This window comes from Phoxinus phoxinus (genome assembly GCF_949152265.1).
Source record: "Phoxinus phoxinus genome assembly, chromosome: 11".
NCBI classification, from domain to species: Eukaryota; Metazoa; Chordata; class Actinopteri; order Cypriniformes; family Leuciscidae; genus Phoxinus; species Phoxinus phoxinus.
In genome coordinates, this window is record NC_136886.1 from 23,052,826 (window position 1) to 23,065,673 (window position 12,848).

General features: G+C 40.7%; 1 protein-coding gene across 7 annotated transcripts in view; it reads left to right on the forward strand.

The window, feature by feature from the left end:
- The first annotated feature begins 1,184 nt into the window (after positions 1–1,184).
- LOC307007292 (centrosomal protein of 95 kDa-like) overlaps positions 1,185–12,848 on the forward strand; it is a 276,695-nt gene continuing 265,031 nt past the window's right edge. For 4 of the 7 annotated variants that reach the window (XM_079629107.1, XM_079629108.1, XM_079629109.1 and 1 more), the window contains exons 1-2: positions 1,185–1,395; positions 9,340–9,468. In XM_079629107.1, coding sequence (XP_079485233.1) covers positions 1,377–1,395; positions 9,340–9,468 — 148 coding nt within the window. In that variant the 5' untranslated portion in view covers positions 1,185–1,376. The remainder of the gene's footprint in view (positions 1,396–9,339; positions 9,469–12,848) is intronic. The other 3 variants (XM_079629111.1, XM_079629112.1, XM_079629113.1) reach the window with 2 other exon arrangements.

Below are 12,848 nucleotides of genomic sequence, written 5' to 3' on the forward strand. Positions count from 1 at the left end.
GGTCTATGGTGTCGGATCACTGCACACACGGCGTCTTACAGGGTGTTCCCCAATGCATTGCTACGACAACGCAGTACGAGAGTATCTCTCGTAAGAGAACGTACTCGGTTACTAACGTAACCTCGGTTCTCTCTAGAGAGAGGAACGAGTACTGCGTTTCTTGCCGTGTATGCGCTCTGGTTGCTTTCGCTTTAAAAATCAGAGTTCATAAGCCTGTCAGCGAAATATATAGCCCTAAGCCACGCCCGTTTCGGCGGGACGTGACGCAGGAGGGCGCGAAGTGCCCTCATTGGGTGTGACGTCACTCATGGGCTCGCTCCATTGGCTTAAGCATTTGCCGCACAGCAGCCAATAGGCGCGCGAGCCGTCTCGCCTAGGTCTTTATGCTGTGGCAATGCGTTTTACATTGATACAAAATTAAGGATAATTTTTTGCTTCAGTATTCTCGTGGAAAAGGATTTTCCCGAATGCGTTGCTACGACAACGCAGTACTCGTTCCTCTCTCTAGAGTTAGTAACCGAGTACGTTTTTGTGGGTTCCGGCGCATATGGGTGTGGAGGGTAATGTGGAGGGTAATGAGGAGGCAGATGAGGTGGCAAAGAAAGCAGTGCAGGAGGAAAGGGTTCAAATTAATTTGCAGTTTGGGTCACCAGATTACTCAGAAATAATAAATAGGTCAGTAAAAGAAATGTGGCAAAAGTCATGGGATTGTAAAATGAATGGGAGAGCTTATTATTCTGTACAAAGAATGGTAGAGAAAGACAGATGTAAATATAGGTGTAAGAGAAGAGATGCAGTAGTTTTATCTAGATTGAGGCTTGGGCATTGTGGGCTGAGGAGTGGGCTGGCTCTGATTGGTAAACATCCTGATGGACAGTGTGAATGTGGAGATAAGGAAACAGTGATGCATGTATTAGTGCAGTGTAAGAGGTACTCTAATCAAAGGAAGAAATTGTTCAGGGAACTGGGAACAACTGGAGAAACTGTTTTTAATTTATGTTCTTTATTAAATTTAGATAGTTGGAATAAATTGAAAAAAACTGATGGAGTATCTGCGAAACATGGGAGTATATAAAAATATATAAATAAGTAGTGTTAAATAAGTGTTAAATAGCGATTAGAGAACAGAGGAGGGCAGCAATACGCCATAGATGCGTCTAGCCTGCCAGAAATCACAAGAAGAAGAAGACCCTTATACGTCACTGGAGTCTCAGCCAATTAGAGCGCGGTAAGGTTTTAAACCGCTGTTGCTGTTTTATTCTATTTCAAACATCATCTTTTATTATTTTTTTGATCAGCTGAAGCGGTTTAACGTTAGTCAGTGCCGATGGACTGTGTATTAACATCTTTATTACTTTAAGCGTAACATCTCCTCAATGGGATCCGATGAGAAGGGTGAGTTTGTGCTGCTGCCTGATGATAACGTTAATCATTTGTTTACGTTAGCCGCATGCTAACTTAACGTTCTGGTTTGAAGTGCCACATTATTTATTTGTTATGTCTGTGTAATTTAATGATCAAAATCATCTTCAAATAAAAACATTTTCAAAAGGCAGTATGTAAACTGTAATGTAGTAATAGACCCTGTGTTAGTGATGCTAACTCATATCAACCTGTCAATCTACAGGACATATGTTAGTTAAAATATGGGATTTTTTTAATACTTGTAACTTAGTCGAACAAATGTTAAATCCGATGGTGTCGGACAGTATAATCATAAATTGAAGTCATAAAGCTTAATTCAACTGACGAGGCTGGACGGCGCGCTGTAGAGCGCCAAACATAGTCCTTTAACTTATGTGTGTTCATAATACAGGTGAAACTCGAAAAATGTGAATATCGTGCAAAAGTTCATTTATTTCAGTAATTCAACTTAAAAGGTGAAACTAATATATTATATAGACGCATTAAAAGCAAAGTGAGATATTTCAAGATTAAGATTATTAATTTTGATTATGGCTTACAGCTTATGAAAACCCCAAATTCAAAATCTCAAAAAATTAGAATATTACATGAAATCAATAAAAAGCTGTTGGTTTTAAAATCCGATATTCCGATATATTTTTTTAATTTTCAGAACAAAATTTCAGAACACGCAACAAAACATTAACAGATTTCCCTAACATTAGTTATTTGTAGTAATAAACATACAAATAAAATGATTGCTGCTACAGCCACAACTATTACTACCAGCATTATTATTATTATTATTGACAGTAATAATTACAAAAAATAAATAAAAATGACATTATTACTATCATCATCATGACATTTAGCCTATATTATCATTAAACAAGATAAAGGTTTTTATCAACCTAAAAAAGGACAAAAAACCTTGTCTTAGGGTGTACTCACACTAGCCAGTTTGAACCGTGCCCGAGTGCGTTTGACCACCAAAGCGCGGTTCGTTTGACTAGTGTGAGTGCTCCGAACCGTGCCCGGGCGCGGCTCGATTAGCCGGCCCTGGCCCGCTTGGAAGAGGTGGGCCAGAGCACGGTTCAGTTGGACTCGGGCGCGGTTCGCATGCAGTGTGAGCGCTAACCGTGCTGGAGCACGGAACAGGACGCGTGTACGGGAACTGTAGTCCGTAATCAAAGCTGCAAAGTCCTTGCTGCACTTCAGCTGGTACCTTGCAAACCTCCTCATACGAGCACCACGATTACGTGAAAATTTTCGCGCCACTAAGGCGACACATCTGTTTAACAACAGGCTGTGAGAGGGCTGTGGACCACCGTGGACCAAACGACACAAAATTATTACAATGTCTACTGTCTACATTATACTACAATGTCAGCTTGCTTATCCCTTTACCTGCACTTTTTAAATTCTTTCCATCAAGCTACATCAAACCATTTTGAATCATCAGTTGCTGCCTGCCTTCTAAAACCTACTATTTAGCGATCTAAATCCATTATGTGACTCGTTAATGCTGCGGCTGAACGACAGTCTGCAACGCACACACTTGGCGTCATTGGATTTCACAAACGTGTAAAAAAAAAGCGAACTTTTATGCACAAGCTACGTTTGATACTTTTTCTCTATGTCTAAATGTTCACACCTCGCAAGTCTAACTTACATTTTACAATGCAGGGACTATGCTAGCAGGGCTCCAGACTAACTTTTTTCCCTAGGAGCACAGTGGCCCCTAACTGAAAATTTTAGGAGCACAACCAGGAAATTTAGGAGCACACACTGTAAATCAACATACTAACCAAATATTCACATTTCTAGTCATTTCCAGTGTATTACTAATAAATACTTTGATAATAGATGCAGAAATTACAATGCCTTTGCACTCTGATTTAACGTTACAGCCTCTTGTCTTCTAAAAGCAACCGGCAGTTGATTTATTAACACCGCATACTCTATGCTTGAGGATAAGATTGTTATTAAATAGAGTATTGTGTTTAAACTGTAAAGTGCCTGCAATGTCGGCAAACTTCGTGTTCCCCGCAGTTATGGGGTAGCGACTGCAACATGCAAGCTAGCTGCAACAGCAAGCTGACATTGTTCATGGAATTCGTCTCCTTACAGTACTACCTCAACCAGCTGAATTCTCGCAGCCCGAAAATGGTGGGTTCGGCCTTTTTCACCACTAAAACCTCTCACTCTGAATCATCATCCGACTGTGACACTGTAGGCTACTAGGGCTGCAACATTTCAAATAGCTCACAGTTCAGTTTGTATCACGGTTTTAGGTTCACGGTTTCGGTATGATTCGGTATGTGTTATGTTCAGGGGAAAAAAAGACTACTGTCAAAAAAATTCAGAAGTAATCTAACCACAAGCAAAAGCACAAATAAATACAATAGAGCAAAGATAGCCTACTAATAAAATAAACTATGCTTTTCAGGTAGGTCTAACATTAGTTTTCAGGTACAGACATTGAATAAAATAATCAAATGTAAAATAACATTGCATATTTGACTGTATAAATTAAGGATGAATCCTTATTAAAGTTACAAAAGCTATTTCATTTAGAGCTGATTCAGTAGGCCTACTACACCGATACTGTGAGTGTCTTTCTTCATACATGTTCACTTAAGGCATGCATAACAGATAGGCTACTATGTCTGCTAGGATACGAGCTCATCAAGACGGACATGTTGACATACTTTTTGTGTGAATTTGTCCATTCAAGAGCAAGACTTGAAAGATAACTTGAAAGATAATATTTGCGCGCTGTCCGAGATGAGTAGGCTAACCATACGCATACACACAGACACGCGCGCGCGCACACACACACACACACACGCGCGCACAAATCTAGACGCAACACGCGAGTTCTCTTTCGCGTCTTGCTCTTGAATGTTTGCATTGGCAAAATAAATGAGTTTAGTTTAAACACCGATGGTAACATCTGCAGTTCAGGTCTCGCCTGCGCTCGTGCGCTATCAACTCCCGGGTAGAGGTCTTCAGGTGAACCCGTTGACCCGGGACCCGACCCGGGACCCGTACGGGTTCGGGTCTATATTTTAAATGATCAGCCGGGTCCGGGTCGGGTCGAATCTATTACTTCGGGTCCCGGGTCTGTTTAACATTGTGTGTAATACCCGTGCGAGTCATCAAATCTCAAAAATGCGTCTTGTCACACTCATATTTAATATATTTTAAATCAGTAACATAATCTGAGGTGAACTGTCACATGAATGTTTACTTTGACACTCAAAATAAATTGCGTTAAAAAGCATATTTTAGGTTGATCCATCCAGCTAGCGCGCATTTGCAGTCAAGCGCGTGTCATGTTTCTATGGCAACCAGTTACCAGAAGCAGAGCTTCAGTGAGGGACAGCCAAACCGCGCTTTAGATTTTACAATGTCAATTAATCGTTTTGTTCGATCTTAAAGTTTTAGTGGTCAGATTCAGACTCGATGATGCAGAGCAGAGAGCACGGAGATGATAAATAACGTCAGCGCAGCGGCCATGGCACTGAACGAGCAATCGTTATTATAGTTCAAAAAGGCAAACAGCCAAAAGTTATTGTGCGAGTTAGCAGCTAACTCGTTTAATTTGTCATCCGTCACCGTGAGTCCGTGACATCATGTGGACTTTTGAAGCTGAAATAACAAGGATTAAGCTTGGACTTGGTGGAATAACGAGAGGAATAACATGGATAACTTTCTTGTCGGAGCCGAAGGATTGTAATGCATCACAGCCAGTCAGGTAACGTAACGTAACGTTACAAGGAAAGGATGGAGAGACTACTAACTTTACGCTGCTACGGCTCCTTAAATTAGGTAAGACAAAAAGTTGTAATTTTTCGCAACAGGTTTATTGACTTGTAATAGCAGTTTAAGGTGGAAAATGTGACAATCGGGTCCAGTCGGGTCTGTGTCTTCCCGGCAGTTTCGGGTCCAGCTTACAAAAAATTTATCGGGTCTGCACGGGTCCGGGTCCAGCTTTTGAAATAATAGTCGGGTCCGGGTCGGTTCGGTGTAGCAAATTACGGGTCCCTTCCGGTTCGGGTACGAAATTTTTGGACCCGTGAAGACCTCTACTCCCGGGTGATGACGGCGTAAATGACAGGTCATGTTCGAGCATTTGGCACTCACATTGTACAATGCACAAAGAGTAATCGTTTTCTTCACGTTTTTTTATTATTATTGCTGTTGTAATGTTTTATTTGAGAAGCCAGCAAGTGAATTTAACAGGCATACTAGCCGCAGATCGGAAGAACGAGTCAATAGTTCGCTTGCTCGTTGCTCAGACGCTCACAGCAGGCTGGCTGTGATATTTGTCTCCGTCTCCTTCCCATAGACGTTTAAACGCGCGCTCGATTATCTCTAGGACCCTCCCCCTCCACACATTAGCCACTTACAGTGGCCATTCCCTATTCTTCTCGCACTGCCACACATTCCGGATTCATTGATAAGCCCCTTCCACGTTTAACGTGTAAAAAAAAAAAAAAAAAAAAAAAAAAAAAAAAAAAAAACGGACAAATTTAGCCTACTGGTCGCACATGTGCGACTGGATGTAAAATTCAGTCGCACACTCTAAAATTTTGGTCGCAAAATGCGACCATTTGGTCGCAGTCTGGAGCCCTGGCTAGTTATAAACAGTAATCATTACTTTATTTAGGCAGAATAAGTTTGTTGTGGTTTCCAAGCTCGTTAACGTTAGCGGCCTTCCACTGATACTGGCATTAGCTAGTCTATGATGAGCCATAATTTAGCAATGGATAACGTCATACTGCAAATTGTAAAACATACATTTTCAATATAGCAATGTATCGTGACCAACTCACCATGAACTCACTTAACCAGTGCCGCCGCTCCTACCACGCGCATCACGCGCTGTGCGTAGGGCACCAAGAGCTGAGGGAGCACCAAAAAAATAGCCTCACGGAAGTTCTGGAAGTCTCCCACATATTGATAGCGGCTCACTGATGCCCGCGAATTAGTTAATCTCCGGAATCTAGAGCGAGCGCGCCCGCGAGACAGAGACTGTGCTCCAAACCGCGCAGCGCGTGCACGGCATAGAGGGAGAGAGAGCAAGAGAGCAAGAGATGCGTGTGCCTCATGAAGCACATGTAATATATCCCTGAAGGCTATGAAGGCAGTTTTGTCCGTTTTTTTTTATATATTCATTTATCGGCCATTATAAATGCAGATACCGATAGTTTGGAAAATGCCTAATATCGGCCGATAATATCGGCCTGCCGATATATCGGTCGGGCTCTACTCTGGACTTAATAAAGCGCATGGGACCAAAGTCCTCTTTTCTGATGAAAGCAAATTTTGCATCTCATTTGGAAACCAAGGTCCCAGAGTCTGGAGGAAGAATGGAGAGGCACACAATCCAAGATGCTTGAAGTCCAGTGTGATGTTTCCACAGTCTGTGTTGGTTTTGGGAGCTATGTCATCGGCTGTCCAGACTTTAAGTCCAGAGTCAACGCAGCCGGCGTCTACCAGGACATTTTAGAGCACTTCATGCTTCCTTCAGCTGACAAGCTTTATGGAGATGCTGACTTCAGTTTCCAGCAGGACTTGGCACCTGCTCACACTGCCAAAAGAGCGAAAACCTGGTTCAATGACCATGGGATTACTGTGCTTGATTGGCCTGCAAACTCGTCTGACCTGAACCCCATAGAGAATCTATGGGCATTGCCAAGAGAAAGATGAGAGACATGAGCCCGAAAAATGCAGAAGAATATGCCTCCACATCCCCCCGATTGCTTGCGAGGTTCTCCGACTGTCTATACGGTAATTTCTCGACTGTGCGAAAGAGGCGAGTGGTTATGCAATCGTTAGCCTATTTTTATAAAAACTGCTTCTATGGCGCCATAACGTAAAATAAAAGGTAATGGAGCCTTTTATACATTGTCGTGTATCTTTAGAAATATATAATGGACAAATGGAGTCTTTAAACACCTCAGATGTAAAGGTATTCGCTGTCAAAGTGACACCAAAATGAATGGGAGTCAATGGAATGTTAACAGCAGATGGTCTGCTAATCAATTGGCGGCGCCCGGGGAAGCTTCGGTTTCCGGCTGCTAGATTACCCCATTGGGCCCAAACTAAGTACGGAGTTCATATGCATGATAATACTTTTCAGAGGGCTGACATTTCTGTATTTAAAATCCTTTTTTAAAATTGATTTCATGTAATATTCAAATTTTCTGAGATTTTGAATTTGGGGTTTTAAAGGCTTGAAACAAAAGCCGCGTTTCCACCGCAGGAACTTTCCCCAGGAACTAGGAACTTTGCGCTGGTACTCGGTGTGTTTACACCGCAGGAACCAGGGTCTAAATGAAGTTCCGGGTAAATATTTCCCCCTCTGAAAGTTCCTGCTGGCGAGGTAGTACTTTTCCAAAGTTCAGGAACTTTCGGGGGCGGGACTTGTGCGCTGAACGATTGGTTGTGTTCACGCCGCATTTTGATTGGATGACTCCACGCAGCATTCTATTTTAACCGGCATTTTTAAAAATCTATTGTGGTTCGTGGCTTCATACAGTAAGAGTTGTCTGTCTGCAAATATGGAATTTAATAAAAAAAACACACAGCTGGACCGACGACGAGGTTCAGGCTTTATTAAGCGTATTTGTGTAACAGGAAATTTTCTGCGCGTTCGTCCCAGCCATCTCACGGTCAATGTCCGTATCGTCTAATTTTATAGCATTACGAGCTTTCTGAACACGCTTTAGTATCAGTGCTCGTCTCTTTTCTGCCGTTTTGTTAATTACCTCGTTAGTAAACCAATACATCACAAACAACTGCAGCACAGTTTGAATCTCCTCCATATTTATTATAAATGTGGCGCTCAAAACTGATTACTGTCCGTCGCAGACTGGGAGGAGCAGTTGCGCGCAGTTTGTAATCTTACCGGTACTTTAGGCCGCGGTGTAAACGCAGAAAGCAACTGGTCTGGGGCAAAAAAAGTTCCTGGGAAAAAAGTTCCTGGTACAAATTGTTCCGGGTAATTTCGGTGGAAACGCGGCTAAAGGCTTGAAATATCTCACTTTGCATGTAATGAGTTTATACAATATACCTATTAGTTTCACCTTTTAAGTTGAATTACTGAAATTAACTTTTGCACTTCAAACTTCATGATTGATGATCTTTCTTTGGCCCCATCCACACTACTGCGTTTTCGTTTAGAAACGGAGACCTTTTGCTACGTTTGCACCTCCCGTCCAGTCTACAACGGCAAAAACGAAGACCTAAAACGGAGAAGTTTAGAAATGCTCCGACCCCGTTTTGAATCTCCGGAGGGCGTTTTAGTGAAGACGGTCAAAACGGAGGACTTTACAAACGATGACGCAGAGGCTCACGCTCGGCTCTATGATTGGGTGTCATCAGTCATGGCGTATCCTTCCCTGATTCGTCAGACACCCATTACATGACCCGTCCCCGGGAATAAAACATACAAAAACAGCCTGGACTATGTAACGTTATTGACTGCAACATGGATAACGAATTACAAGCGTTACTGACGTTGATGTCTTTGCTAGCAGCTGTTGTGCAAGTAAATTCTGCATTTTACAATGCTATAACTGCCTACATGCGCCCTACACGGGCATGCTCAGTGTTGGTGAATGGTCACGTGATCCGCGTTTTCAGTCATTTTAATGTGGACGGTGATCAATTCTAATACGCAGCTAAAACGCTGGTGTGGACGGAGATCGTATTCTTTGTAATTCTCCGTTTCTAAACTAAAATGCAGTAGTGTGGATGAGGCCTTTGTCTCTGTATTGATGCAGCAAACTCCTTCCTCTGACCAAAAATTACAAGAAAAAAAAAAAAAACTATACTATGCTGTATGTTTGCTTAAAACCATGTTTAGAATAAGTGTTGATAAAATACTATGTTTGAAATGTTTTATGTACTTTTTTTGTATAGATTGGGTGGACGTGGCAAACAACGTTTTGTTGAAATGTCACATTAACCTGAGGCTGGAACGGATCTCGGAGTGTGATGCAAATGTGTTTGTGGCTTTGTATGAGGCGATCTTGGGAGAGAAAGTTCCAGGTATTCCCGTTGCTTCAGCCCTATGCAAAACATTTCTGGCAGGTTTTGCGTTTTTGCCCTCTAGTAATAATGCTGCATTCACGTGCCATCGGAAATGTCCTTCCACTTCTGAATTCGTGTTTGCGATCTCATTATCGCCTTCAAATTTGGACTTCAGAGGTTGTTCATGTCCATTTAAAAAATTTATAAAGAAAGTAGTATCTACTATAATTCCGATATTACGTAAAGGCAGCATAAGTCTGCTGTCTCTCTTCTCTCCTGTCATGAAGTTATGTTCTACAGTGTGGGTATAAAAAGTCTACACACACCTGTTAAAATTACAACTTTTTGAGAGGTAAAAAATGTATCCATCTAAAATTGTCATATTTTTCCACATATAGCCTAAAGCAAATAGAAACTTTTAAGAAGAAAAATTTAAAATCTACAATTATCTTGTTACATAAATGTGCACACCCTTTCATAATGGGGCATGGTACTTTGTTTGTAATTAACCAATCACATTAAAACTCTTACTAAAAAGGATAGTTATTGATATCCTCTTGCCATTTTAGTGTTGCTGATTAACCGTTATTATTCACAGAACATCTTAAAGGTACAATTTGTAATATCCAAAAACCACTTGCACAGTGTTATTTTAGTTCAATTGTCTACCTACATTATCCTAAATGTTTTGAATAATTAGTAAATTCATCTAGGGCTGGACAATAATTCAATATCAATATGTATCGCAATATTTTTTTTTTTCAATAACGGTGATATGATTTTTAAACACATTTCCGATATTTCTATATACATTGCAGGCATGGGCTATGTTTACGTTTTAATTTTTACTGCGTGATAAATATAAGCAGCACGGCACAACGGTTCATATGTTCATTGTCTCCAAATTGACCGTTCGCAAATACCCGCCCCTTTAGTTACTGTTGCTATGTCCAACAAGCCACGGCGCTCTCACGCCACACTGTTCTCACGCAGTGAAAAATACATCGCAGAGCAGAGAGGAGACTGACAACGCGCCGACAGATAGGACAGAACAGGTTACTTTAGATGTGAAACAAAATCTCAACTTTCAAATTTGGCAATTTTGTCATGAAATGTAAACAATAAATACCGTTTTGTGGCTCTTTAATGTGTCGGACAGATCGCTGTCGCCTCAGTTAAAGCTGCTCGTGAACCGATCATCTCTTCCTTCTAGTTAATTTATAGCATCAAATAAACATGAATGAACATAAGAAGTAATCTTCTTACACTGCGCTTCTCAAGTTCAAATCCTCCAACGTTAATCTACTAAATTAACTCTCCTGACTGCTTTATCGGACAAAAATGGCGGATTCGGCGAATGGAGTTATTATGTGCAAACAGCTGGAAACTATATTTGTGCCGTGTGCGCATGTCAAAATATCTATTCTGGTTGATTTGAAGCTTGTGACATAAATGCGCACAACAACCCGATCACTCGTTCAGCGTTCATGTAAACACTACATTCAGATTCATCAATCAAAATGAATTCAGGGTGTCATCAACACTCAATGTCCCTCAGCAACATGTGCTTTTGGTTTGTTTTCTGCAGCAACTCTGAGCACTTTTCATATTCTTTATCCTGGCTGAAGCACTTTTTTCAATCTATAAGAATAATATAATCAACCTATGTTAGCCTATAGCTTAAAGTTAAAGATATTAATACGTTAACTTATTAACGTATGTTTATTTGACAGTGATTTCACATTTCTTGTATGAAGGCTAAATAGAAATAAAATATTAACAATATTTAATTAGTACCATTTTTATTTCTAAAATATGATATAGTTTTATAGGAGGAGGTTTCAGAGACTTGGCAAATACATTTTTCAGAAGTTTGTAGGTACAGACATTAATTGTGGGTGTTCTTGGCAGTTTTTCCTGAGGCTTTTATATTGTTCATATCGATATCGGAAGTATATCGTATCAACCGAAATTAAGAATTATATCGTGATATACATTTTGGCCATATCGTCCAGCCCTATTCCAATCACTTGTCCCCTGTCAATGATGTAATATCTGCATTATCCCTGGTTTCCGCTTGTACTGCCATAGTAACCATGGCAACAGATGGGGACAACTGCGTAACGTCTAGCGGCACGCCGTTGTTGATTCGTTTAAAACATGGACCTTGGCAAGGAGACTTGGGGACGAAAGGAGAAATAAAACGACGATCAATATCGGCGTGGTGTTTTCGAGATGCTGAGTGCTTCGCGACAAACCTCGAACTAGTCATTCAACCCCAACCTCCATCGCAAGGACAACTCGAGCAGGACGTTTCTCAGTGATGCACTACTCAGTTTGAGGTACTTTATGAGATGTTGCAACTAGGGCTAGGCGATAAAACGATAACGATAATTATCGCGATATAATTTTTCTCGATAAAACGATATCAAGAGTTCGATAAATGTTCGATAATATTTATGCGCCAAAAGCGGAACGAAACTCATTTGAATCGCGCCACACGGACCGTTTATCCGCTCGGCTCAAAGTCCAAACGGCAGCGCAGCGCGAGCTCACTAGAGCAGACGCGTTTACTCTGTCTGATCCGTCTCGGTCACGAGATCCAGTGAGAAGCGCTTGAATTCAGCTAAGAACACACGTCTCAGTGATTTAAACCAGTTTAAAGGCAGATGAAACGGCGCTGACGAACAGGAGAAACACTGTGCGCAGCATTACAGTCATAAGAATTTACCGTCTACAAATTCCCATCATTTACCACTGATTTACTGTAACGTTAGCCTAGTAATATTAAATGCACCATGAAATGTACATATTGAATTGTACTATATTAAATAATGTAATTATATTCCATTAGTCCTTTAATACACTGTCTACATTAATAATAATGTATTTAGGCTACTGGTTTTCATACAAATACCATAGAAACCATAAAGTAACATGTTGCCATGATAGTGAGGTGCTGTAGGCGATGCCCGGTTTTATCTGTGGTTATCATGATCTAAATGCATGATGCTGGATGATCAATAGTTAATTTTAATAAAACTCAAACAGTCAGAATATTACATTTTACCAAATAAAAATTAGCACAGAAACTAAGAAATAGTCCTATTTTTTTTCTATTAAGATATTTATTTTGTTAAGGAAAAATTTCAAATGTTTGAATGTTCCAACTCAGATTTGTGATTGTTCACCTGTTTGGCAAGTGTTAGTCATGATGTTCTGACAATATAGAGTAGTTTAAAATGTTCTCGGTTACTAAAGTAACCTCGGTTCTCTCTAGAAGAGGAACGAGTACTGCGTCGAAGACGCTGCGGGAAAGATTCTTTCTCGAGATATTGAAGCCTAAAAATTTTTGTAATAATGTAAAACGCTTTGCAGCAGCAGCATACAGCCTTAGG